Source organism: Giraffa tippelskirchi, chromosome 4 (assembly GCF_054371585.1).
Source record: "Giraffa tippelskirchi isolate mGirTip1 chromosome 4, T2T-mGirTip1v1.2.pri, whole genome shotgun sequence".
NCBI lineage: Eukaryota > Metazoa > Chordata > Mammalia > Artiodactyla > Giraffidae > Giraffa > Giraffa tippelskirchi.
Window position 1 is genome coordinate 65,135,906 of NC_137278.1, and position 26,658 is coordinate 65,162,563.

At 46.0% G+C, this 26,658-nt stretch overlaps 1 protein-coding gene across 1 annotated transcript in view; it reads right to left on the minus strand.

The window, feature by feature from the left end:
• EML6 (EMAP like 6) overlaps positions 1-26,658 on the minus strand; it is a 295,589-nt gene that overhangs the window by 34,203 nt on the left and 234,728 nt on the right. Inside the window, exons 29-36 of the mRNA XM_081589485.1 lie at positions 11,155-11,163; positions 10,235-10,313; positions 7,465-7,594; positions 5,834-5,932; positions 4,629-4,802; positions 2,781-2,989; positions 1,818-1,975; positions 1,063-1,177 (exon numbers count right to left, since the gene is read on the minus strand). Of these exons, the coding sequence (XP_081445611.1) occupies positions 1,063-1,177; positions 1,818-1,975; positions 2,781-2,989; positions 4,629-4,802; positions 5,834-5,932; positions 7,465-7,594; positions 10,235-10,313; positions 11,155-11,163 (973 nt within the window). The remainder of the gene's footprint in view (positions 1-1,062; positions 1,178-1,817; positions 1,976-2,780; positions 2,990-4,628; positions 4,803-5,833; positions 5,933-7,464; positions 7,595-10,234; positions 10,314-11,154; positions 11,164-26,658) is intronic.

Consider the following 26,658-nt stretch of genomic DNA (forward strand, 5'->3'; position numbering starts at 1 on the left):
CTGGTACTAAGACAGCAAGAGCCAGGAAGTGCTTTGTTTTTAACAACCAATTTGCCATCCTTAAGTGATATCCGCCCCCCGCCCCCCACTAGGCCTTTTCTCCCTCCTGCTCCTTGGGAAGAAGTCTCCCAAAGCCCCCCATCCTCTCGTCTCTGCTGGAATGTTCCAGTGACTCTGAGCTCACTGCAGAGCAGGGCAGCCAACTTCTGCTCTAGGACAGCCCAAACTCTTCCTCAAACGGGACAAAATCCATCTCCTGATGACTTCCAGGTTCTAGCCCTCATTTTGCCTTCATCTCCTGTAAGTCTAACTACCCTTCCCTTCCAGATGACTATCGTGTATCTATTTAAAACCAAGATTCCCAGTTTACAATTATGTAGACTCAGGTTTGCCTTTTTTAATGGAGAGCGTCTAGAAAGCAAGTTTGTAGACTGATACCAATTCCAACATATAAATACAAGGTATTAAACAGAGGTCAGGAGATTTCAAGTGCTTTAGAATCTCCTGGGGAATTAAAAAAGAAGAAGGAAAGGAAAAAAGAACACACATATCAAAGCCAAGGCCCTACCCCTGAGATTCTGATTTGGCACACTGGGCAAGAGCCTGGATATCCATATTTTAAAAACAAAAGCCGAACTCCACAGCTGTGTGTGATATTTAGCGAAGCATCTGACCAAATGCCTTAGTGTGGTGGTCCTTAGCTTTCCCCATCCTGCCCCTGGGCCTGGGCAAACTACTAATATCCCTGTGTCTATAACAAGAGCAGCTGACATCTACTGACTGTGACCAGGTGTCAGGCATAATGAAAGGCCCTGGGCACTGATGATTCGTGCAATCCTCACAACTACCATGAGCTGGACACAGAAAGGCTAAGTAACAGAGCGAAGGTCACATGGCCACTTCTCCTGGGTGAGTCATGCTTTGCATCCAGGTCTGTCCCACTCTGCTAAACTGCCTCCCTCTGCAGTCTAAGTCACACCCAGGAGCCTTGTTCTCAGGACTCGACCACCCCCCAGTACAGGGCAAGTGTGTGTCTGGGGAAAGGCTGGCCCGCCCGCTCACTTTGCCACGGCACACGGAGCGCACGCACTCCACCAGCTGCCCCGTCTCCAGCTGGAAGGCCCGGCAGCGCTTCATCTCCTGGTCCCACAGTTTCACAGCACCTCCTTCTTTGGTCCTGAGAAAGATCAAAAACGTGGCAAGTCAGCCCTCGTCCGAAGACCGCCCAGGACCCTCCACTCCCCTCTCTCCCCGCCGTCTCCTCAAGGTCCCAGCCCCACATCCCTGGGCCCAGCAGGACAACCCCTTGGGGTGGCCCCTTTCATAGGTCCTGCTGATGAGCCACCAGAACCCCTTGAACTTGCAGATTTCCTAGACTGCTGTCAAATGCTACCATCGTAAGAGGAAAGAGAATCCCAATCTAAAAAATCAAACTGTGCTTTCATGTGATTGGACAATGAAGAGGAGTACTTGGCCTTCACAGGGTCGCAGTCCCCACTGGACATCTTTCCCCTCATCTCACCCCTCCCACTCCCTCCGGAAGAGCTACCGGCAGTAACACTTGATCGACAGCAGAGTCACCGGGGCTATTCAAAAGCATCTGTCCAGTTGTTAAACTATAGGACTCCACCTCTCTGAGCCTTACTTCTGCAGGTTCTGACCCAGGGCCCTCTTGGAGAGATGGCAGACTCATCTCCATGATGCAGAAGAAACAAGAGAGTGAAAATCTGCATTTTCTCCAAGTTGGAGATGCTTCTGTCCGTTTCTCCCAAGATAATCACAAAAGACCAGCTGTTCCCAGAGGAGCTCCGGCTTACGGCCGTTCTTTCCCGCCGGTCACGATGAGCCCGTCCCGAAGGGTCGTGTACATGGTGAAGACGGGGCCTGTGTGAGCCTTGGCCACCAGGCGGATGAGGAAGTGGTCCTTCCACACATAGACGTCACCGTTGATGGCACCCGTGAAAGTGAGGTTGTTCTGTCAACAGAGGGACACCCTCCACACCAGGACACTGGCTGCAGTTCTCAAGAGGGCCCCCTCCCTGCCACCCGTTCCAGTGCCAAGAAACAGGAGCCAGAGAAATGCATACACAGCTTAGATCAACCTTCTGTATCAGGGGAAGGAATGAGAATTCTGCAAAGAGCACATAGTAAGGAAATCACCCAGCTCTGCAATTCACTCTGCTGAGTTGGGTCTGGGGACGGTTGATTCCCCATTGAGCACAGCTCTGCTTTTAAATGCACTTCCGCTCTGGGAGCAGCCCCTAGTGACTGCAGGGCCGGGCGGGACCCCAGCCTGCCAGCAGACTCTCCTGGGCTCATCTACCTGGCCAGGTAAACCCACACTGGGAGGACCAAGAGTTGGCTGTGCTCTAGAACATCCCTGGGTAGCTCCTGTTGCCCGAGGACCACCCACAGCCTGTGCAAGGGGGTCATTAGGGGACTTGTGGCATGAGAGGGCAGGGATGCTGTCTGGTGATGGAAATGTCCCTCAGCCTCTGCATCGATCGAGCTCAACACGACAGGCTTGCAAGTCATTGTGACTCTGGAATAATGAACCTCCAGCCCTGGGTGGGGGTTCTGCTTTTTTCCAATTAACATTTTGAGGGGAATGATACAGTCAACTCATTCATCTATGCTAAGGGAACAAAACAGTGCTTGCAAAGAGTCCAATGAAGGAGATCCTGTGGAAACGGCTTTCCTGTTGTTCACAGCTTTTAGCATATACCCACCCACCCCGTGCTCCCAGGCTTCCCTCTCAGGAAGGTTCTGCTGGAACTCACAGCACCGAAGGCCACGGACAGCATCGTCTGCATCTTGGCAGCCTCCATAGACCCGATGACCCCTTTCTTGTAAAGCAGGGCGCTGCCTGCCAGGGTCCAGAACTTCATGTGTTTGACCCCAACCGACACAAACTGCGTGTCTGAGTCAGGGCGAAATTCCACCACGAATATGCGCTCCAGGTGGCCCCCTCGGCTGGCAACCTTGGCACCTGCGAGGGTGAGAGAGTTGGGTGAGGCCGGGCTATGCTCAGCTCAGAAGCCTTGGTGGTTGGTGTCAGCTGTGAGATCCTATCATTGGCTCAGAACCCTTCTATACAGACCTAAGCACTGCTTCCAACAAAGGCAATGGGAGAAAACTACCAGAGAAAAGTCTTCTCTTTATCCTGGGGACTTGTTTAAAAGTCCTGGCTCTACCAGTCCACCCTTGGAGGGCAGAAGGGGCCCTAGGAGACCACGAGGCAGGGTAAGAACTACACTGTGGCAGGCCAGAGCAGGTACTGCCCAGAGGGACAGACGGGACGTTGGGAGAGTGAGCCTGAGCTGAAGAGGACGATACTGTGTACAGGGTTGATATGACCTTCTTCTAATGAATGAGGAACAGACGTGTTCTTGGCTACCACAGAGAATACAGTTAGTACCACAGAAGAAAGGCTTTATGAGGCAAGTTACACCCTCGCCTAAGAAAGGGCTTTCAACAGTGGGTGGGCTGTGTGAGGAAGTGATGCTGGCTGTATACGTGACAGCATTTGAGCAGAAAATGGAAAGAAGCCTGAGAGGAATGCGTTGGAGGGATCTGTCCACGGGATGGATCCTGATCAGGCAGGAAGGCTTCTCTAAGTCCTTCCAGCTCTAAGATGCTGCATTTCTCCTCTGGGGCTGAGTCTACTTAGTCAGCTGGCCATGTGACATCACAAGCAATGACCTGCATCCCAAGGATACAGACTATGGGGCCATTTGGACACAAGACACTGATGAACAAGAACATGAGAAATGGAGGGAATACGACGAGTCGCATCATAAATATCTGCAGGTCCCCAGCCTCTTTTCTTCAGACGGAGGCTCAGGAGGGACTGGAACTTCCCTCCCGCTGGCTCATTTACTGTCCCCTCTCATGGCCCTGCCATGGGAAGATGCTGAGATCATGGGACTCTTGAAATCCTGGTTGGAGAAGTGCCACCTCTGTGCGTGCCCAGCTGAACATGCCCCAGATACAGGTGGCCGGGCTGAAGATGGGCCTCATTAATGTCTTAACTAATTGGATCTGCTTTTGCCAACTGGGAGAATATACCCAAAAGATTGCCTAATTTTGATTCAAAGAAGACTGTAAATTTAGTAGCAGCCTGTGTGTGCACGTGTATTGGGGGAGGACAAGAAAGAAATCTTGTTCCATTAAATGTAAACCTCAATTATAAGGTGAATCCCCACTTCAAAAATGTTAAAAAAAAAAAAAAAAAAGTATTTCTGAGACAATGGTGGTAAAACCCCATCCCATTTCCTGTAATAAGACAACGAGGGTGCCAAAGCCACAGCAGGATCCAGGGGTCACCAGACGTATTGGGAAGCTTGTGTAGGAAGGTGGTTAGGACAGAAATAGTGGAGGGGTGCTCTGAGGAGGAAGGCAGTCAGCCCTGGGCCACATTCCCCAAGACCCTTCACTGCCCAGCCCAGGACTCCGGGGGCCATGGGGTTCAGGATACAGCAGCAGCTGATCAGCAGTTTCTTTAGGACTCCACAGGCTGGCCTGGAGCAGTACCGACAGCGGGCCATGGAGTGAGGCAGATCTAGGCTGGAGCCCAGCCCACTCCACGAGCAAGCCCCACAGAGGAACAGAAAGCCTGCTTCCCTTACCCTCCTGCCAGCGCCAGACGGTGATGGTGTGCTCGGGGTCCACGCCCACTGACACCAGCAGCTTCCCGGTGGCGCTGAAGTTGATGTAGTTCACGCCCTTCGAGTGGAAGCACCGTAGCATGGACACGGTGTGCTTGGTCATGGCGTCCCACACGTGGATGGAAGGTGTCGTCCCTGAGTGTGGGAGGCAGGACGAAGAGCTGAGGCTGGAGATCGGCGGAGCGCGGGCAGCGCCGACGCCCACCTAAAAGCTTCTATAAGACAAGTGCTCAGGGGCGTCACAGAGACGGGGCTAAGAGACCCACGGCCTGGCCTGGTCGGAGGTGAGAGATGAAGGGAAACACTTGCCTGCTGTGCTTTCAGAGGCAGAGACCTAAGGGTGTTTACGTCCAACACACACACTCGAGGTGGAGTTGATACAAAGGAAATCTGTAAGGTCAAAGATTTGTATCTGCGACTAAGCCAGATACAATGAGCAAACAGCCAGATACAATGAGCAAACACGGTAGATCGACATGATTTTGCTGTGCAGATTCAAACTACTCACGGATGGAATAGCCTTACCTGGGGTCTCCGCAATATCACCTGCATTGGGTGAGCAATGGCAATGAGGAAGCGTCAAGGGAAAACAATAGCTGAAATAAGTCATGTTTCTAAGAGTGAAGCACTTAACACCAGCATCAAAGTTCCAAATTAAATTAAAAAAATGGGCATGGGTTCAATGAAAACAAGCAGCAAGATATGTTTTAAAAACTGCCTTTGAAATGACAAAGTTAAAAAAAAACAACAACAACCACTCGTCACAAATGTGAATCAGTTCACATTTGTCACTGGCAGTTTCCTAGGGTAAGGAGAATCAGGCACACATATCGGAATCCACCCTCGCCAAGCACAACCTCCAGGGCCCTTCATTTAAACCTGGGCTCTGAAAAACTATTCTCATAGCCCCCAGGGCTGGGGGTCATTTATTTGGATATTGAGTCTCTGGTCTGACTTAATGGTCCCTTGGAGTCAGCATCACTGGATGTGTCAACTCAGACAACACAGATTCAATCAGGGCTCAAAAACTCAACATCGACATCAAGAGAGGGTGGCTATCAGTGACCCCCCCCCCCTCCACTGCTGCCCCAGTAGCTGCTGATAAATCAATAAATCAATGTCTCTGTTCAGAGGAGAGCGACTCAGCGTCTGCAGGCCCCTCCTACCTATCTGGCTGGTGGCCACTACGTTCCTGTACTTGGGGTGCTGGTTCACCGTCAGGCAGAGGATGTCGTCCGTGTGCTCCAGGTAGAAGCTCTGGCTCCCTAGGAGAGACAGGGCAGGGTGGGCAGGAGCATGGATGAGCTCTCAGGGTGGCCCTAAAGCTCCATGAGGAGTCTTGGCAAATGCCCTGTAGAAGTGAGAGCTAATAGCGCCCAATTCTCACTTACAGAATTGTCCTTGGGGAGTGGGAGATGCTTTGTCACCTGGACACATTCTGTCCCAAGATTAGGAGAGCTAATGCCTGTTATCTAATCCGGATCTAACACACAAGCTCCCTTCAATCCTCCCGCATCCTACGTGCAGCCAGAGTGCAGTCCAAGTGCAGAGGTGTCCAGGGTCCAGAAAGTTTCCTCCTCCCACAGCCCAGGACCCACGGCTTCTCACTGTCTTCCTCTGAGTGGGGTGGCGGGGGGTGGGGTGGGGGGGCGCTGGAGACAGTGCTTTACTGACCAAAATGGCACCACTTACTCATCAGAAAGGGAAGACTACACTAGGAAAATGCTTGGGAAATCCCTGTTAATTATCTTTATCTATCAAAGTGCTAATCTACTGGGTACTTGGATGGCACAAGTGATGGTTTTATCCCTTGAAGCCCTAAGTCAACATACGTTGCAAGTGGAAGAAAGGACAAGAAAAACTTTATCATCTATTGCAGCAAATGGTTTGCTGACTTGACTGCCCAAGTGGCTGCTGTGGCACAGGAACTGAGAGGTGAGTGATGGCATCAAATACAAGGAAACAGCACTTGGCTACTAACCTGATAACATGTGGCTAGAAGACTGAGAAAAACATAGAAGAAATTCCAAGGTCCCCCCCTCAAAAGACAAATCTTTATGTTCCCAGTGATTTTACTATCTTAAAAAAAAAATCTATGCATAAACTACACAGAATTATGAAGGAGCGTAAAAATTTGAGAGGGAAAAAAGTTTAAGATATAAAGCAAATAAAAGCAAAATATTACCATATTTAAATCTTGTGGTAAAGATAAGGGTGTCTCAATTTCTGAGTGATTCTTTTTGCTTGAGTTGTTTCTTTTAAAAATGATTTTTTTATAGTTAAATTCTATAGTTAAGGGAAATGTACGGAATTTTTGTTAATTATTTCACAGTTCTCATTCTCATTGTGAATCTGGTTAAATATTTGAAACAGGCAAAACTTGAAAATCTGAGCTGCTAAAAAATTTGGTGACTTAGAAATCAATGAGAAAACCACTCCTCTCCCCCTTGCTTGGTTGTCGGTTACTGTCTATAAAGCTTTCGCTGCTCTCCACACCCTTTCTAGCTTCCCTCCATCCCTCTCAGCCTCCATGGAGCTGAAGGAAATACAGACACCTCCTTGCCATGGGCTAAGATGAGATGCAGCTGGGTAAGAGGCAGGGAGAAAGCGGGTCTAACTCTGTGAACATGGGCCTGAGCATCTTCCAGGACTGAAAGGCACCAGTCTGGAATGGAGTGGAATGGTTCTGAAGGGAAGAGATAGTTTAAGCTATGGGGCATATAACCAGTGGGAAAGTGCGCAAAAGGGCTAAAACAAACATCTGTGTTCAGACAGCGGTTTCTCCCGATCAGTTTACCTGTGGAGAGGTTCTGAACGATGCCGGCCGCGGCCGTGTGGAAGATGATGTCGGCACCGTCATTCAGGTAATGCAGGTTATTGCGACAGTCAAAGCCTCTGTAGCCAAAAACGTGGTCGAGAGCCAGCTCCTACACTCCCACACAGGATGAAAGGGCCCTTAGGGGAAGTACGAGCAGAGGAACAAACCCGCACCGTGGGGACAGCCCCACGTAGCGCGGTAACCACTCACTCCTCAGCCAGCTGGGGATACAGGGCAGCCCTTTCTTAAGCTCCCCAAGATGCTGGGGGCAGCCTCCCACATAGAATTACAATGATTTTTCTAAATAAGGCTTCCCGAATGGCTCAGATAGAAAACAATCTGCCTGCAATGCAGGAGGCCCGGGTTTGATCCCTGGGTCAGGAAGATCCCCTGGAGAAGGGAATGGCAACCCACTCCAGTATTCTTGCCTGGAGACTCCCATGGACAGAGGAGCCTAGCGGGCTACAGTCCACTGGGTTGCAAAGAGTCAGACACAACTGAGCAACTAACTTTCTAAATAAACTGGATTTGCTACCCTGCTTCTCAGGTGAGGCAAAGCCTATCGAAGTGATACCCAGTAAAGGCTGTCCCAAAGTTGCACATCCGCGCCTTGGCGGGCACTCTCGGAGGTGAGCTGAGGGTTGGCTAAGGGCTCTTTGCTCTGATCCCCTGGATGCAGCAGGGACTGCAAAGCAGAACACTGAGGCGAATGCCATGCTCATTCTGTTACTGGGTGCTTGACCTACAAAGTTTCTATACCATTTGCATTCTTTTTTCCCCTACAGTCTTTCTCTTCTTCCTGTCTCGTCTTCTAGGACAAAGAGCAGTGACTGGTTCATATCAGACCTGTTCTTAATTCAACTTGACGGCTTGGCTGTCATTGCTGGCAGCTCTTCTGTCCTGGGCACCGGGCTGGTTGGGGTGAGATATGGGGACTGATTCAAGATTAAGAAGATGTGGGTCCCTTTCCTCTAGGTTCCCTGATTCCAGCCTTTTCTCTCTCCAAAGCTTGCCAGTTGCAAACATTAGATTAATTTTAAAATACCACAAAATGTCTCTACTCAAAAACATGCACTGACTTTCACTACCTATGGGATAAAGTCCAAACTCCTTAAGTTGGCATAATGAGGCCCTGTTCTCACATCTCCCATGACCTTTTTGTCAAGCTGATATATCCATTATACCATGTATCAGGAACTTTCCTATTTATATGACTCTTTTTTTTTTTAATCTCTCACCCAGAAAGTTCTTCTCCTCCTTAGCAGCTCCCCATCCCGAGTCTCTCCCCTTACCAGGTGCTTCCCAGAAACTATGTGTGTAATATGTGATCCCCAGTCCCATGGACAACTGTCTCAAGCTGGGTCAATCAGATAGTTTCCCCCAGGAATTTAGAACTGGGGATGCTGGTAGGCTCGGCTGCCTAATTAACTGAGGAGATGTAAATGCAGGTATCGGACAGCATCACAGTCTACTAAAGTAGCTCAAGAAGTCTGCAGGAAAAGAGAAGGATGCATCAGGCACACATGAAGCCCTGCTGGGCAGAAAGAGGCACTGTCTTGGCTGATGACAGCCTTTCGGTTTCTGAACCCTGTCTTTCCTGAAGTTCAGCTGCATTTCCTGACCTGTGCTGTTTCCATGATAATCATCCCTCCACCCCAATATATACTCCTCTTCCAATAAAAAAAATTTAACTTAGGTTTTTCTGGCCTCAAGGAGTTCAGAGTGTAGTAGGGGACAAATGAGTGTGAAGTAATGGCAGTAGTGTGTGGGACAGGGCTGAGGAGGAGGGAGTGTGTGTGTGGGGTAGAGGGCAGGAGGATTTAGGATGGGGAGCACCAGAGAAGCCTGCACAGAGAAGAAGGGGGAATGATGGGGTGTGGGAGGGAAGGGGAGGCTTCTGGGACCTGAAAGTCCCAGGCAGCTTCAGAGAACACTGATGGCTTCGGGGTTAGAGACATGAGTTGCTGTGGAGAATCTCAGGTGACGAGCTAGGATGGGGGCTCCTGGGTCTGAAACCATGATCGTGGATCCCATCGGGAGAGTGGGGCCCTTCTGGGTCTCAAAGCCGGGGTGGAGAGAGAAGAGTTATATTTTCAAGAGCTGACTCTGAGGGCAGCAGGGCATGTGTCAGAGAAGAAAGGGAAGGGTCTGGAGGCAGAGAGAGAATAGTTAGGAGGGCTCTCTCAGAAAACAGCAGGTACCCTGGAGCTGTCATCCTCAAGTCTTGACAGTGGGGTTCAAATCCCTCTCTACTCACTGGCTTAGTGATCCGGGGCTGGGACCTAACACATCACTAGACTTCTCTGAGCTACAGCACCCTCATCTGTAAGATGGAATAATAATGGTACCTACCTTGTAGACTTGAGGAATGTATGAAATACTTGGTGGGAAGTATCAATATATAGCAAAGTACCCAGCACCCGACAAGCGCTCAAGTGACATTAGAGACAGTGAATAAGCTCCCCTGGGTAGCACTAGGTACAGGGAAAAGGGACCAGGTCTGAAGGACACAGGGTATTTTGGGGATAGTACCCACAGGGCCTGGTGGTGGGGTTGAAGGAACATGACCCAGGGGATGTGACTCTGGTCATTGCTGGGGAACACAGTGCTGTGTGGAAGGGACAGGGGAGAAGCGAGAGTCAGCTGGTCCAGTTGGGGTAACCTGAAGGCATCCGTGGGACTTGCAGATGGTGATGTCCACTGGGACATCGATGGCAGATGGAAGAACAAAATAGTGTAACCTCCTCACCTCAACCAGTTTCTTTTTTTTGGTGATGTTGTTCTTCTGGAGCTTCTCAGGCTGGGGAGCCGCTCTGCTAACGGGTGGTCTGGAACAGAGAGTGTCCAAAAGAAGCAAAGTGTTGAATAAAAGGCAGCAAGGTTGCCTGTCCAGTGCGGCCAGCTAAAACCAGCGCCAGGCTCTCTCTGTCCTCCCCTACTAGGAGGACCCCACACCCCTGGGTTTGTCCTGTCCAGGCCCCTCCCTAGCCCCTCTCCCGCCCCCAGAAAAGCAGCTTCTCACACTTTGGGCCCTGGACACAGGCACAGAGTTGGGCTTCCCTACACGTAAGCATAGCAGTCAGAATCAGCCCCTCTCTCCTGGGAGCCAGGAAGAACGCATGAGCCAGAGGGGTTGGTTTTAAAAATAAAAGGCATCTAAGCCTGAGAAGGAAGGGGCTGCAATTCCTGAACCCACTGGCCATTTTCAGATGGGGATGCACTGTTCAGTATTAGGTGCTCAGAGATCCTGGCGTGGTGTGAAGTGGGACTTACAAGCCAGGCTGGGGAATTGGCCCTGAAGGTCAAGTGCCCAGGTCATTCTTGCCACACAAAGGGCAGATAGGAAGCAAAGGGATGAAGGCCTCGGCCCTACCCCTCAGAGCAAGCTCATGGTCTGCATTCAACTGCTACCACCACACTGAAGCTTGCTTTTACCTGCTCAGCTCTGCAGATTTGGGCCTCCGATTTTAATTAAGAAATTTCTCGAATGGGGAAGCTCTCAAGAACTCCTATAAGAGGAGGGCAATTTTTGGGTACCATGAGCTTCCCTCAAATGGGACTTCTCCGCATTTAGAGACCCTGGGAGGGGCTGGGGAGGGGCCCAGCTCCTGCCACCTGTTCCAATCCATTAGCTCTGGCTTTTGGGGCTACGTAAAGAGAAAGGATTACCTGGATCCCCTTGTAAGCAGCAAACAAAGCCAAGTGAGAAACTTAGTACAGTTTAGGGCTGCACTAACAACCACCTCATTCATGCACAAGCATCGTCCAAGTGAACAGACATTCCTGTGTGGCACACACCATGCTTCCCGAACATGCCAGCAAAGAACTAAAACAGAAATGAAAGAGTGCACCGCTCTACCAAACTCAGAAAGCTCATACCCTGGCGTCTCTGGGCAAACTCTGCACTAAAGCGCCTACAGGATAGGGAGAAAAAAGGAGGCCTTGTCACTGCTTCCGCGCACTCTCTGGGCTGTGCCAATGCGCCGGGGGGCCTCTGCTTAGTTTAGAGTGAGCTGGGGAGGGACTTGTGAGTCAGAAAAACAATCACATCCTCCTGGATGTCGGTGGGAGTCAGGCACAATGGCCACTTTGTTTCCGAATCAAGTTCAACTCATAATTTAGCCTAATAGTTCGCAACGTTTCTCCGGAGGGCAGCGTGCCTGCTGGAACGGCTCGCATTTTTGTGCTCGGGAGAAACAAAGTAGCTTTATTTTCTCAGAAGCTCTTCAATCAAAACATGTTATGTAATCATAAGTGATAATTGGACCAAATGGCATCACCATCAGCACCAAAGAATAGGGAGAGAGCACATCTCTGCAAACGACACCCCCGGCTGACATCACCGCTGCCAAATTAGGCAAGAGCGGCAGGCTGGGGGCAGGCGGTTCTCACAATTAGACTGCATGCACGGTAATTATCGCTTCCTGGGACATCTGCTCTTTCTTCTGTTTTAGTGGAACTTTTAAATGAAATCCGTGGGTTTCTTCTTCCACCTAAGAGTGTCTGCGTGTACGATAAAAGCAAGCCAAGGTCTGAGATGGGAGCGAGGGGCCACGGGAACTAGAGCACGGTTCATACGGCAGAATCTGAGATTACACGCAGGGCTCGTTTTCAGGGCATACACGGGCTGTATAATATGTCGCATATTATACAGTGTATACAGAGTATGCATACAAGCACAAACACTGTGTACTTATATATACAGTGGATTGTATATATATACACGTGGAGGCAATCTGATGCTTTTTTCACCTTGATTTTCAGTAAAAAACTGAAAAGTAAAGCAATCTCAGAATGTTTTCTTTCTTATTTCACAAGCATGTTTACAGCTGTACTGCTTCAAAACTGAAGATGAGGGGGCAAAAGGCAGAAACCTGCATTGTGGCAAATTCAGCAGAGTGTTAAGTATAGACCCTCCACGGCTGTGAATTCTGCATGAACGCTTAGTTCTAGATGCTCATCCAACACCTGGGCTTTTGCAGAGTGCTGCGCATACTTACTTGACAATTCCCTGCCTCCAAAGGAAAGCAAGTTAAAACACAATACAAGCATTAAAGGCTTCTTTCCAGGCATCTATAAACAGGGTTCGTAATATCAGACGTGGGAGGGACTGCCAACAATTTCATCCACAGCCAAACCCTGGAGGTTTAGTATTTTGCAGTGGATCTAAATCCTTCCAGATTCAGATTCCTTTGGAAATGTGACTCTGAAAAGCTTTGCTGAGGTGGGAAAGAGCAGAGCGTGTGAGAACATTCACTCACTTTTCAGTCCAATAAACTCTTTATAGTTGGTTGTTCGCAGCTGGCACACAGGATGGAGAGCGAGGAAGGCCTTGAGCATGACTAGGAATCCGCAGGGAGGTTTAGGGCTGGGAAGGCGATGGGGTGGGGTCAAAGGTGGGAGAAGCAGAGACAGGAAGGGGTCTCACAGGGCAAGTGGGGCTGTGAAGAGACTTGGGGAAAAAAGGAGAAAGTTTCCATTGGGAAAAAATTTAAGGAGGGAACCTGGCCAAGAGAGCAAGCAAACTGGATAATCAGGAGAGAGGAGGAAGATCAGGCCTACGCTTGGAGAGGATACAAGGAAAAGAGGGTGGAGGTGGGAATCTCAATGAGGGGCCTGTGAGCTCAAGCTTGTGACTCAGTGTTAAGTAATGAGGCAGCCCCCTTCCTGCCCAGTGCTAGAGGGGCAGCTGCTGGAGACCCACCCCACACCCATGAGTCACCACTCAAGGCCCTGTGTTCCCTGTAGGCACAGAAGGACCATGACAGGTCAGTCCTACCTGTAATCCCACAGCCCAGCAGCTCAGCTGTGGAAGAGAAAGCTTAGACTCACTTGAAGATGTGTGGAGTGTTACCATGACACAGGCTGTCACCCTACGACAGGCCCCAAGGGTGGCCTGCGCTCAGGCATTCACCTCCCTGCCCACTGCCCCGCACTGCGTTGCTGGGCTGGCAGAGCGAGGGGTGGAACAGAGCACACGATGACCTGAGATGTACGGGTGAGGGTTCAATGCCAAGGCTCTTAGGGCAGCTTCTGAAATGACTGAGGAGGTTATGGAAGTCAGTGACAACCCAAGAGGAGTACAATGTGAGAGCCGGCTGGGGGGAAGGCTCAGAGAACCAGTGAGAAACAGTCATTCCAACCAGCTTCTATAAAGAGAGGTGTGGGTGTGGAGAAACTCAGCTACGTTTAGCCAAGAAATGCACATTTGGAATTGTTTTTAGTGCTGTTAGACCAACGATGTTGAAAGTGTCCTTGGAGGAAATGTGGCTTTCTTCAGATTCCAAGATGCGTTATTAAAATGCTCTAAGAGTTTTCAAAACATCTTGGGAAACCCAGTGACCCTGGATCCTGGTTTCAGGTGGAAACAGGATGATTTGAGCACTGGTTTAGGACTGTCCTCTAGCAAGATCTGTCTCCCCTATGAATGGGCTTCAGGGATTCAGTGACACCCCTGGCATTCATGTCAAATTGTGTGTGCATGTGTACATTTTTATAGGGAAAAGAGGTATGCTTTAATCATATCATATTTTCAAAGATGTCTGTAGTATGAGAGAGACAGGTTGAGACTGAGAGAGGGATTAATTAAGAACCACTGCTCTAGGATAAGTCCAGGTTTAGGAAAAGTCTCCAAAGCCATGAGAACTATTTTCAAAACAAAAGGAACTGGATTCTGTCAAATGTAGATCTTTCCATAAGATCACGTGGAAAAAACTCAAATGACCTTTTTGGCCAATCCAATATTTATTTGTCTTCCAGAGCAGGTCTGTAGAGCTGCTCAGTGAAGAAGTGGAGCTGAAAGAAGGGGGTCAGGCAGAACTATAGGCAACCCTAAGAAGAGCCTTCCATCTTGAAAATGCTCTTGACTGAGGCCTACAACACAGTCCCTTTTAACAAAATAGAGGTACAGTTCCAGACTCAGCTGTTTTAGGTGAGCAGTCAACTATATGGGTGAAAAATTGAGGGCGTAAAGAAATGGAGCAGAGGAAAGCACAAGTAAAGGTGAACAGATTATCACAGAGGCCAGAGCAACAGCTCAAGAGAGGGATGGTGAAGACGCAAACTAAAGCAGTGGTTGTAGAGAAGGAAACGAATGAGTAGTTAACGAAATACAGATGACGTAGACTTCAAGGATGCTGCAATTGATGAGCTCTAGGGGATGAAGGAGGAAGAGCAATTCAGGTGGAACAATAGTTTTCTGCTTGGGTGTCTATGTGGATGGTGGCACCACCGCCTGAGACAGGAGAAGGTTTTTGAGGGAAGATGGGGAGTTCAGTTTTGGCATGTCAAACTCTGGACGTCTGTGGGTTGGCTATTTTAGCTGGAGGTTCAACTGAGAGGTGGGACTCAGACATACAACACTAAGAATCATAGCCAATAGGTGGGATATATGAATCAGGGAGAGGGTGTAAGGTGAAAAAAGAGAATGGCCAAAGGTGAAATCCTAAGGACCAACAGCATATGAGGGGCTGGAAGAAGAAGCAGACATGGGGCCCTGAGAAGGAATGGATGGAGCGGTAGGAGGAGGGCCAGAAGAGATTGTTTCCAAAGGTAAGTGGTAGAAGAATATCTAAAACTGCACTGTCCAACATGGTCACCACTGGCCACATGCGGCTGCTGAATACTTGAATTGTGCCTTGTCCACATTGCAATGTATTGTAACTGCAAAACACAGACCAGGTTTTGAAGACCTAGTAAAAATAATATTTAAAATACATATAAAATAATGAATTATTTTTATATTGATTACATGTTAAAATGGTATATTTTTTGTATTGGGTTAAAAATACATTATTAAAATTAAATTTCACCATTTCTTTTACTTTTTGTAACGTGGCTGCTAGAAAAATCACCTCTGTAGCTTATACTATATTTCTATTGAACAACGCTACTATAGAAGAAACAAGTTTGTCCTTTAAACAAGACCAAGAGAGTAGATTGGAATTGGGAACTAGAGTGACCATGTCTGCAGGGACAGAAGACAGATGGGATGGCCAAAGAGTGAGGGAGAGACCTGGTGAGGCATGGATGGGAAGGGGGAAAGGGAGGGAAGGTGAGGGGGTGGAATATGTGTGTACACTCAGCCAAAGGATTGTTTTTCTCATGAGCAGAGTTGAGTGGGATGGGAAACACTGGAATGTGTTTCTTGGCTAAGGACATGGATCCAGTTTTGCACAGGTGGCATAGGAGACATAGGGAAGACGAGAAACGATGAGGGAGCTTGAGAGTGGGAAGGTCAGGGCCCAAGCACCACCATGAATAGGAGGAACTTAGTTCCTCTGAGGGGAAGGAAGGAAGTGAATGGTTTTTGTGGGGTGGAGCATGGGAAGGACTCTGGTGAGGGCAACCAGCACCAATGTGATCTTCTAGTCAGAAGAGTGGAGGGGTTGGAGAAATACAGGGAAGAAGAGCCAAGAGGACTGGAGGAGTGACATTTAAGGAGGCAAGAAGTGAGGCTAGGAGGGAGCTGAGAGAAAAATGGAGGTGTCTAGGCGTTGGATATCTTGATGAGGATGAAGATCAGGGGTTCTGGGAATGAGAAATCTAGAGGAGAGAAGGTTAAGTCAGGGAGAGGAGCTATGGGTGATGACATAAGCCACAGTGTGGCAGGAGCTGGGGTCAGCCAGCTGACCATCAGCGGAAGAGAGACAGGAAACTGATAAATGACAGGAACTGGGAGGGGGAGAAGATGGCTGGGCACCATGTGAACTTCAAAGGAGTGGATGGGGCTGTTTAGAGAGCACGCCAGCACACCAATATGCTTTCCACATGCCCACAAGAAGCCCAGTCCTCCACGTCATACACCCATGGACATCATGTCAAGGGGCACAGATTGTGCATCCTAACAACTGCTTCTGCAAAGACCTCAGTTATCACATCTTGACCACACAACAGCAAAAAGTGGGAGGGTAAATGACTCTAGTAGCATGCATTCCCTCTAAATGGAGATCCAAGAGACATTAAAACACTGGACTAAAATAGTAAGACCCAACTTTGCCACTATCTTCTGAAAGAGACTCCCTCTGGGTAGAAAAGTGCTTACCCATTTGCGATGTGTTCTTTAGCTCCATGTGTGAGTGGGTTTGAGTCAACTGATCCCACTGTAGGAGTATGATTTCCTAGGTGTGTTAATCTATTAAAAAATCATTTTATAGCACTTCATAGCATTCTATAGCACCCCTGCATTTTTACACCCTGACCCATTCTTTGTGATAAAAAGTGAGCAAGCTATTTTCTAATGAATGGGAGGCTCAATTCCTAAAATTACCCATTACATAGTCATTACTTTGCTTCAAACAACACAGAAAGTCAAGAGATCTGAAAAGGGGAAATCATTTATGAAGGTAGCAATAAATTCCCTTAAGAATCACTAACAAACTTTCAGAAGAGTTGCATGACTAAAAAACAGGCCTTTGAAATGATTAACAGATTCTGTATCTTCAGTTCTTTCCACCTTGTTAGAGAATAGGAAACTTGCCACCTTCTACCTGCTCAGGGCAGCTCTGAATGTACAACTCTCAAAGGATTAAAGGGTGCAGTGAAGAAGAATTTAGCTTGGGGAGAAATGCTCTGCAGTAGCAGGGACTCTCCTCCCTCTGTCCGGCCTACACATACGCAAACACCCGCCCAGGGTGAGGTCTGAGCTTAGCTCACAGGCAACCTGTTCGCAACTGCAGGGCTCTGTACCAAAGTTTATGCTCTTCATGGTCCCTCCACCATGGGATCAAGTGCTTTTGACAGATCTCAGTTATGTTAAGTTCAGCAGCACCTGCTAGCACGATTGTCAGTTCTTAGCAACTCTTCGATACAAGCTCACAACGCAGCTATTGATCAATGATGACAAAGGGCTTCTGTCAGGCCAGTGGAGCTGAGGAAAGCGCCAGGAGAGCTGGGCTGTTTATTCGTTGATATCACCACGGATGGGAGCATCATCTCGCTTCATCATGTTCATCAAGCCTCAAGCAAACTTGAAATGTGGATTAACTGATTCAATAAAGCATTTTTAAAAAAATTTGGGGCAGTTTCTCCCAGTGGACTTCTGTCCCCAAACAAAGCACAGAAGGTAAGAAGAAAAACTGGGATTACCTATAGATGGGGATTTGCTTCAACTCAGGGAAATCTAAACCTTTCCATATTTTTAGACTTTGCTACTTGTGAGCATATTCTTTATTTCACTATAAATCTGCTAAGAAGCTTTGTCTGTAAGAGAGGTGTGGTGGCTATAATAATATAGGCTTTTCTTTCAGTTCTTTTTGCCTCGGATTATTTAAATAGATTTAAACCAAATAAAATTTAATCTCTAATGAACGAGGGGTATGAAGATAGGAAATTATTTAACCAAGAGCAGTTCCATGGCCAGATGGGGCATCATTCAGTTCTCCATAGGTCACACCTTCCCCACAATAGTAAAACCACCCATCAGTGCTAACAAAATGAAGGTAAAAGTGGTTTGCTGACAAAAAACAGATTTGTAGGCTATTTTGAGAACAGATTAATTTACTTAAATAAGCAGAAAAGCAGGTTAAATAAACGTGCCCATTTGTCTACTCACTGAGGAAATATTTGTTCACTATGTACTATGTGCAAGGCACTGTGTGAGGCACAGGGTGGTCACCGTGACAGACACGGGGCTGACCCTTGAGAAACCAAGAGTCAAGTCAGTCATATCAGACAACATTTATAAGTTAGTGGAACTTTTAACAATTCTGACACCATGGACTCATATATTAAGGAACTATGCATCAAAGGCAGCTATTAATTTGGGACTGAAACAAAAAACACAAAACCAAAACAAACCAACCCCCCTTAACATTTCTTTATATAGCCATGATGTACAGTTCTCTTCATAGGATTTTCTTTTTCAGTTCATAAATCTGTTCAAATTGATTCAGAAATGATGTGAGACAGTACAAGTAGATAAGCTTTAGGGCCTTTCACATTCAGCCATAAGCACAGTTTAAGAAAAAGTTTGGAAAACGCTAATGCCAGAGGGGAATTTTGAGGTTACTTGGTGCTAGGACTTGTCAGTTCCGAGATGAGGGGACCACCATTCAGAGAAGGCTCAGAATCTGCTTCTAATCTTGGTTTATAAAAACTTCTTGATTTCCTAAGGAACATATGGCCTAGATTGAGAGTGAATATGCACCAGAGGGACTAAAAGATTAATGTAAGAGTATTCGCAGATTCCTTCTTTATAATCCCCTGCTAAGAATAGCTCTGGCACTGCCACCTCAGTGTTTCCTCATGCTGAGTAGCTGAGATGGATGGGCGGCGAGGTTGCCTTGTGGGGGAAGGCAGTCTGTGGAGTGGAAAACACTATTTTCCCTGCCCCTCACCCTGGATGATTGGAAGAAGGATTCCACTCAGCATACAATGCCCTCCCCACCCGACCCCGTACTGTCTAGGGGGTGCTCACGGCATCCTCTCCAGAGTGAGGCACTAGAGAGAGGGGGAGGACAAAGACCATGACTCAGGATCCTAATCTGTCTGTAGATCCACAGGTGGGGGTTACTGAAAGCTAATGAGATGCTGGCAGCCAAATGTGGGTGAATATTGCAATGGGCCAGTGGTGCCCAGGGATGAGTCCCTCCCTGTCCATGGAAACTGTTGGAGGTACTACTCATTCAACCACATGAAGGGAAGCTTGTAGCATATGTGACTGAGCACGGAAATTGCCTGACCCTCTAGATCCCTCCTAAACACTCACTGTCACACTCTTCCTGCCAAAGAGGACAATGACCCTCAATGCCACAGAGATGGAGCTTAGGAGTAAGGGTCTCTCCACTTAATGCTGGTGTTTGCAATTGCCTAAAGGCAGAATCCTTTAACCTGAGGGCTGGAAGGGACCAGGGGTACCAACTGCTTAGAGACAGATTATGGATATAAAGACAAGATGCTGACAAAATCATAGACTGACATTTAATCCATGAGTGTCAGTGACTGGAAATCAACCTAAATCTTGTTTAGAAGTTTATCCATTCATTCAACAAATATTTATGGAGTGCTGCTACTGTTATCAATTTGGAGATAAAGCAGTATATCAGAAATTTGGCTTTCACAGAGTTGACCTCCTAGTTGGATGAGGGGATTTAGGAGAATCTAATCTGGCAGACAACAAAGGCCTGTGATTGTTCAGTTCTTAAGGGAATTCTGAGACCTCCAACAAACATGAGTAGGATGAAAAAGCAGTGGCATTAATCCCACTTCTGACACCAATCCCACTTCTGATTGTCTGAAGCCCTTGCCGGGATACAGTCAGCCCCTTTCCTGGATTATTTACTGTGGTTTTAGATGTAAGAGAAAAATCCAAGGGCAGCTAAATTTTGCACTGACTCTCACCAAGCCAACTCTTTTTGTAAAAGTTAGAGAGATTCCAGAACCAAAGGAAAATTGAAACATGTGAAAAGTTTCAAATGTCAGAGAGGTAATGGTAGTGATAATAAAGTTGATATAAAACTCTGCCATCAACTAACTTTTGCTTTAAAAAATAGCCAAGATAGAGACTGATTTCAAAGTAAAAAACTTAACTGTGAGGATTTCTACTTTAAAATATGATTACCATCCCACTGAAGAAAAAGTCCAGAATTAGATGACTTCACTGGGTGAATTCTACCAAACACTTAAAGAAGAATTAACGCCAATCCTTCTCAGACTCCTCCAAAAAACTGAAGAGGAGAGAACACTCCCAAACTCATTTTATGAGACCAGCATTAACCTGATACCAAAAACATAAAAGGACATTACCAGAAAAATAGAGGCCAAAATCTCTGATGAATATAGATGTAAACATTCTCAATAAAATACTAGCAAACTGAATTCAGCAGCACGTTACTAGAATCATTCACCATGAATAATGGGATTTATCCTGGGAATGCAAGGATGGTTCAACATATGCAAGTCAAGCAATGTGATACATCATGTTAATAGAATTGAAAAGAAAGAAATAAATGATAATCGCAATAGGCATGGAAAGAGCATTTTATAAAATTCAACATCCACGCATAATAAAAACTTTTAACAAATTAGGAATAGAAGGAACATATCTCAACAAAATAAAGGCCATATAAGACAGGCCCATAGCAAATATCATACTTAATGGTGTAAGGTTAAAAGCTTTTCCTCTAAGATCAGGAACAAGACATGAGTGCCACTTGCACCATTCCTGTTCAACACAGCTGGAAGTCTTAGCTAGAATAATCAGGTAAGAAAAAGAAATGTAAGTATCAGAACCGGATAAATTATCCCTATTTTTAGATACCATGATTTTATATATAGAAAATCCTAAAGATAATCATAAACCTGTTAAATCTAATCAATGATTTCAGTAAAGTTACATGATACAAATTAACAGAGAAAAATCAGTAGTGTTCCTATACACTAACAACAAACTTTCAGGAAAAGAAAGAAATCAATCACTTTTACAAGAGCATCAAAAACAAAATACTTAGGAATAAATTTAACTATGCAGGTGAAAATCTCTACTCTGAAAACTATGAGAGACTGATAAAAGAAATTAAAGAAGAAGCAAATCAATGGGAAGGTACCTCATGTTCATGCATTAGAAGAGTGTTGTTAAATTGTCACTACTACAAAAGGCATCTATAGATTTAATGCAATCCCTATCAAGATTCCAGTGGCTTTTCTTTTTACAAGAGGTAGAAGATACACTCCTAAAATTTGTACAAAACCACAAAAGACCCTGATTAGTGAAAGAAATCCTGAGAAAGAAGAGGCATCACACTTTCTGACTTCAAAATATACTATAAAGCTACAGTCATCAGAAAAAATACAGTAGCAACATAAAAGCAGACAAATAGACCAATGGAACAGAATCAAGAGACCAGATACAAACCTAAGCCAATAAGCTAATATTTGACAAGGGAGCCAAGAGTACTTAATGGAGAAAAGACAGTATCTTCAATAAATGGTTCTGGGATAACTGGACATTCACATGTAAAAGAATGAAACCAGACCCATAGCTTACACCACTCACAAAAATTAACTCAAAATGGATTAAAGACATATAAAAATAAGACCTGAATCCATAAAACTCTTAGAAGAAAACACAGGAACAAAACTCTTTGATACGAGTCTTGGTAATGATTTTTTGGAAACGACATCTAAAGGACAAGCAATAAACTAAAAAATAAACAAGCAGAACTACAGTAAACTAAAAGCTTCTGCACAACAGAAGAAATCATCAACAAAGTGAAGACGCAATCTATGGAATGGGAAAAATATTTGCAAACCATATTTTGATAAGGAGTTAGTATCCAAAACATGTTATAAAACTCATACAACTCAAAAGCAAAAAAACCCAAATAATCTAATTTAAAGATGGGCACAGGACCTGAATAGACATTTCTCCAAAGAAGATCCATGGAAGGACAATAAATACATGAAAAGATGCTCAACATCACTAGTTGTTAGGGAAATACAAACTAAAACCACAATGAGATATCACCTCATGACCATTAGAATGGCCATCCTCCAAAAGAGATAAATGCTGGCATGGATGTGAAGAAAACGGAGTCCTTGTGCACTGGTGGTGGGAATATAAACTGGCATAGCCACTATGGAAAAAAGTATGGAGGAGCCTCAAAAAATTAAAAATAAGAATTATCATATGATCTGGCAATTACACTTCTGAAATATTTAAAGGAAATGAAAAATACTAAATTGAAAATATAACTGTACCCCTATATTCACAGTAGCATTATTTACAATAGCCAAGGCATGGAAACAACCTAAGTGCCCATCAATGAAGGAAATGGACAAAGAACTTATGGTACATACACACACACACACACACACACACACACACAATTTCTAGTTATCCATAATTTATCAGTAAACTACATCAAACTGGTGCTAAGACAACACAATTTAAGTTTTAACAACTAACTTTTCTAATTCGGATTTTTTTTTTTTAAAGTAAAATGACCTTGCCAGTCTGAGATAAACAGGACATGCTAGCAGGAAGCCCAAGGCTTTCTGAGAGAAGAAAAAATATGCTTTAGTAGGGTATTTTGATTTGTAATTTGTGACTATAAGTTATATAGCTTCTGAGGTGAGAAAACAAGACTGGAGGGTTTGAGTCTCTCCTTCGTTCAGTAAAAGGTGGAAAATGCTATAATAGGCAAGATGATGCTATAAAGATGGTGCAGAAACAGAAAGGGTTAAGTCCCACATTCTTTCATTCATCCCTGGACAGAGCCCCAGAAGCTGCAAGCCTCAGCACTCTTTAATAAAGGACCCTGAAAAAATACAGACTGCTGACTCAGGTGCATTGAGAAAACAACCCCTAAGCTAACTATTACATCCACTTAGAAAAATAAAAGTTAGTAAATACTTTAATGCCAGTTTCCATAAAAATAATTCAGTTTGTATTTATGTTTTCTTTCATCATAAATTTGGGGTTTTGTCTGAATGCAGGTTCCAACTGAATATATTAAATAAGAACCTCCATTATTACTATTTCCCATGCAGATGGTTAATTTAAGCAGTGAAGTGAGGAAGAGGTGGGGACATGGCCCCACTGGGTACCACTGGGAAGAATAATGTGTGGTCAGCATATTTGGATTTTAATAATAGACTGTATCCCACACATCTGGAGATACTGTTAGATCCTTTCTAGAAAGTAAGAAAATGCCTTTTGTGATTCACCTCTGTGGTGATCACCCAGTTACCATGGGACGCAAAACAGGTTGCATGATCATTTTGATCCATACTAAACACTGGATATTGGTACCAAACGATTCTATAGCTATAAGTTTCTAATTTCTTGATTTTGTCCTAATGTGAAAATAGAAATCTCTGGAGACAGGCCAAAGATGTTTAAATGTTATTGATTTTAAAAAGCTTTAATTCTCATCTCTAATGAGTCGATTCTTGTGGTACCCCTGGACAGTGATGTAAAAACTATGGCTCATCAAAAACTGTTCCACTTAAATTAGGTAAAGTTTCAAGTGTCTCTAATAATTCTTGATATTGATTTGGATGTATTTACTGACATCTTTGATTATATATATATACAGTGATAATATTAGGTAATAAACACCTGTACATATCCAGAAGCATTTATAAAGGACAGTGATTACTGTTCAATATTAAAGTGGCCTGAATTTCTCTTCAGTGATAACGATACTAGTTTCCATAATAAAAATATTCAAGGAGAATGAGCCGGTATTTTCCATGCATCCTTTCATAACTCCTGTCTACCCTTCTGTTCTGCTCTGTGCTCTCCATGGCGGCCTGCCACAGACTGCATCAATGCACTGCCTTGCTCTTCAGGTGCAGACTGGATTCAGCTAAAGAGAGGCACCAGGAGACCAGCAGGTGAGAAGAGAATGCAACTGAGGCATCCATTCCCTCAATACCTCCTTTCTGGGACTCAGATTAATTACCTTCAACCCTCCCCTCAGGTCTCAGCTCCTGGAAGGTGACCTGCTCCTATAGCCACCTTCTCCACACCTGGGCAACAGCTTCCTGCCCTTGCCCTCCTAGTCGTTATTACTGCCGAGGTGCCACACCACCTCCTTAATCTTGCCCACATCGTTGTCCTTTCATTAAGCTCTCCCCAGATGACTTCCTTTTCAGAGTATCTCTCTCTCTTGCTGAGGGCACAGCTGACACAGAGAGTTCAGACCAAGTGTGAAAGATTTAGGTTATTTTTGTCACTGCCTACCAATCTTATGAAATTCTATCTAAGATACCAGAAGTCCCATATTTTTATGGTCTTTGAAACCAACTTCAGCGAGCTTGAGCCAAGAATCAAAACCAGAAAAGAAAGATTTCTGATGTTTTAGACAAAACTATCCAATATATAACACAGTGCATCAAAGACAGGGGAAAAAAAGCTTCTATTAAAAGAAAGCAGAAAAAGACTTACACTTAAAATATCAATATAACTTCATGACTTTAAAAAGAGTCAGTTTTTTTCATTTTAGGTCTACAATAATTTAAGCAATATCCAGTCATTTGGGGGAACAAATTAATGTGCCCTCAATAGAGACCAGATTGCCTGTTTGGGACAGGAAAAACCAAAGATGAGTGTGCATTCTGAGTGCTAGATGAGACTTCTAGACTTCCCTCAGCCACGTGCCACATGTGACTGCTGAGTGGAAGACCAACCCAACAGCTTACCAAGACTAGAGACTGGCTGGACAGGTGTGGCTGGGTCAAGGAGGCCAGGCGCCCAGTGTACTAGAGCAAAGCTGGAGTGAGGGACCAGGATGCTCGGTGAACACCTGGAAGGGACTACATATCAATAGGTGTAGCCTAGTATTCTTTTGAAGGCATTTACACATTTCTCTCAGCTTTCCTACCTCTCAAAAGACTGAAACTGAAGATCATATGGCTTTTGAAAAATAAGAACTCACAAGGTTATAGAATTATACTGAAACACATAACCCAAAGCCTCCCAGCTACTTAATCTATGACTATCATAAATTTCAGGAATTTGGAGTTCAGTTGCTTAAAAACTGATGGATGTATAATGTGCAGCTGCCTTCAAGGCATTGTTCTCAGCATGACAGACTCTGCACTCATCTCACAGGTTCTAAGGTGGAAAGGGATGTAAACTGACTGTAGAACTGCCTGAAACACTGATAGGAGGCAGGATAAGTCCCCTGCCCTGAGTGGGTGTTCTGAGCCTGATTGTTGATCTCCCCCCGACCCGTTAGTCTTACTGGTGCACATCTTGGCACAGGTGTTAGAACAGGCACAGGAGGGTATTTGCAGGTACACACAGGAGGGAATGGTGAAGGGAAGGTCAAGGCCACTTCTGCCTCTTGAGTCAGCAGGGCTTGAAGTAGTCAAAAGGAGTGGTGTCAGGGCTGACAGTCCTGAATATCCCCAGGGAGAACCTGGGTGCCGCCTGGTCCCCTGGGCCTGACATCTGAGGCCCAGTGCATTTGCCTCTCTTTCATGCCAGGTGCTGGAGTCCATGGAGCCCGTTTTGTACCCCAGGTGAGCTGTCTGCCTGATACTGTTAGGAGCCCCCCTACTCCAAGTGCCCGGTGCTACCCCCCTTCCCTGTCTCATCCTGCTTTCTCACAAATCCTCTGAATGCCTGTCTTGCCTGGCACCTCTTTCTTCTGCAGTTCAGAAGCTGTCTACAGCCCTGTCTCTGAGATTCAAGCTCCCCTAAATTACTGACCAGGATTTGGGGGGGACTGCTGTTCTCAGTTCTGATTAGGAACTGATTTGTCCCCATGAAGGCTACTAACTCAGACACTACTTACTGCTCCTTCTCCCTTGGCCCCTTCCTGGTGTGGGCCTGCTTAACTCCCAGCATGCTGCGCAGCTGAAGCCCTAGAGAGGTTACAGCCCCCTCTGGGAACTGATGCTGTCAAGGCTTTTTTAAGTTATCAAAGACACTGCTATCTATAGAAAAGGCTTGACTACTTCTCTGGACCCTCTTTATACCTTAAAATTGTATTCTTCACTACATATTTCTTCATCACATCCTGCTATGAATTATTTGTTTTTGAAGGTGAAAGTGAAAGTCACTCAGTCGTGTCTGACTCTTTGTGACCCCATAGACTATATAATCCGTGGAATTCTCCAGGCCAGAATACTGGAGTGGGTAGCCATTCCCTTGTCCAGCGGATCTTCTGGACCCAGGAATTGAACTGGGTCTCCTGCATTGCAGGCGGATTCTTTACCAACTGAGCTACTAGGGAAGTCCATTTGTTTTTATATGCCAGTAAAGTCTTGCCTGGAAAATCCCATGGACGGAGGAGCCTGGTAGGCTACAGTCCATGGCGTTGCCAAGAGTCGGACACGACTGAGCGACTTCACTTTCACTTTTCCCTTTCATGCATTGGAGAAGGAAATGGCAACCCACTCCAGTATTCTTGCCTGGAGAATTCCAGGGACGGCGGAGCCTGGTGGGCTGCCGTCTATGGGGTCGCACAGAGTCGGACACGACTGAAGCGACTTAGCAGCAGCAGCAGCAAAGTACTAAAATGGGCTTCCCTGGTGGCTCAGACAGTAAAAAATCTGCCTGCAATGCGAGAGACCTGGATTCAATCCCTGGGTTGGGAAGATCCCCCAGAGTAGGGCATGGCGACCCATTCCAGTATTCTTGCCTGGAGAATCCCACGGAGAGAGGAGCCTGGTGGGCTGCAGTCCAGGGGGTCGCAAAGAGTTGGATATGACTGAGCGACT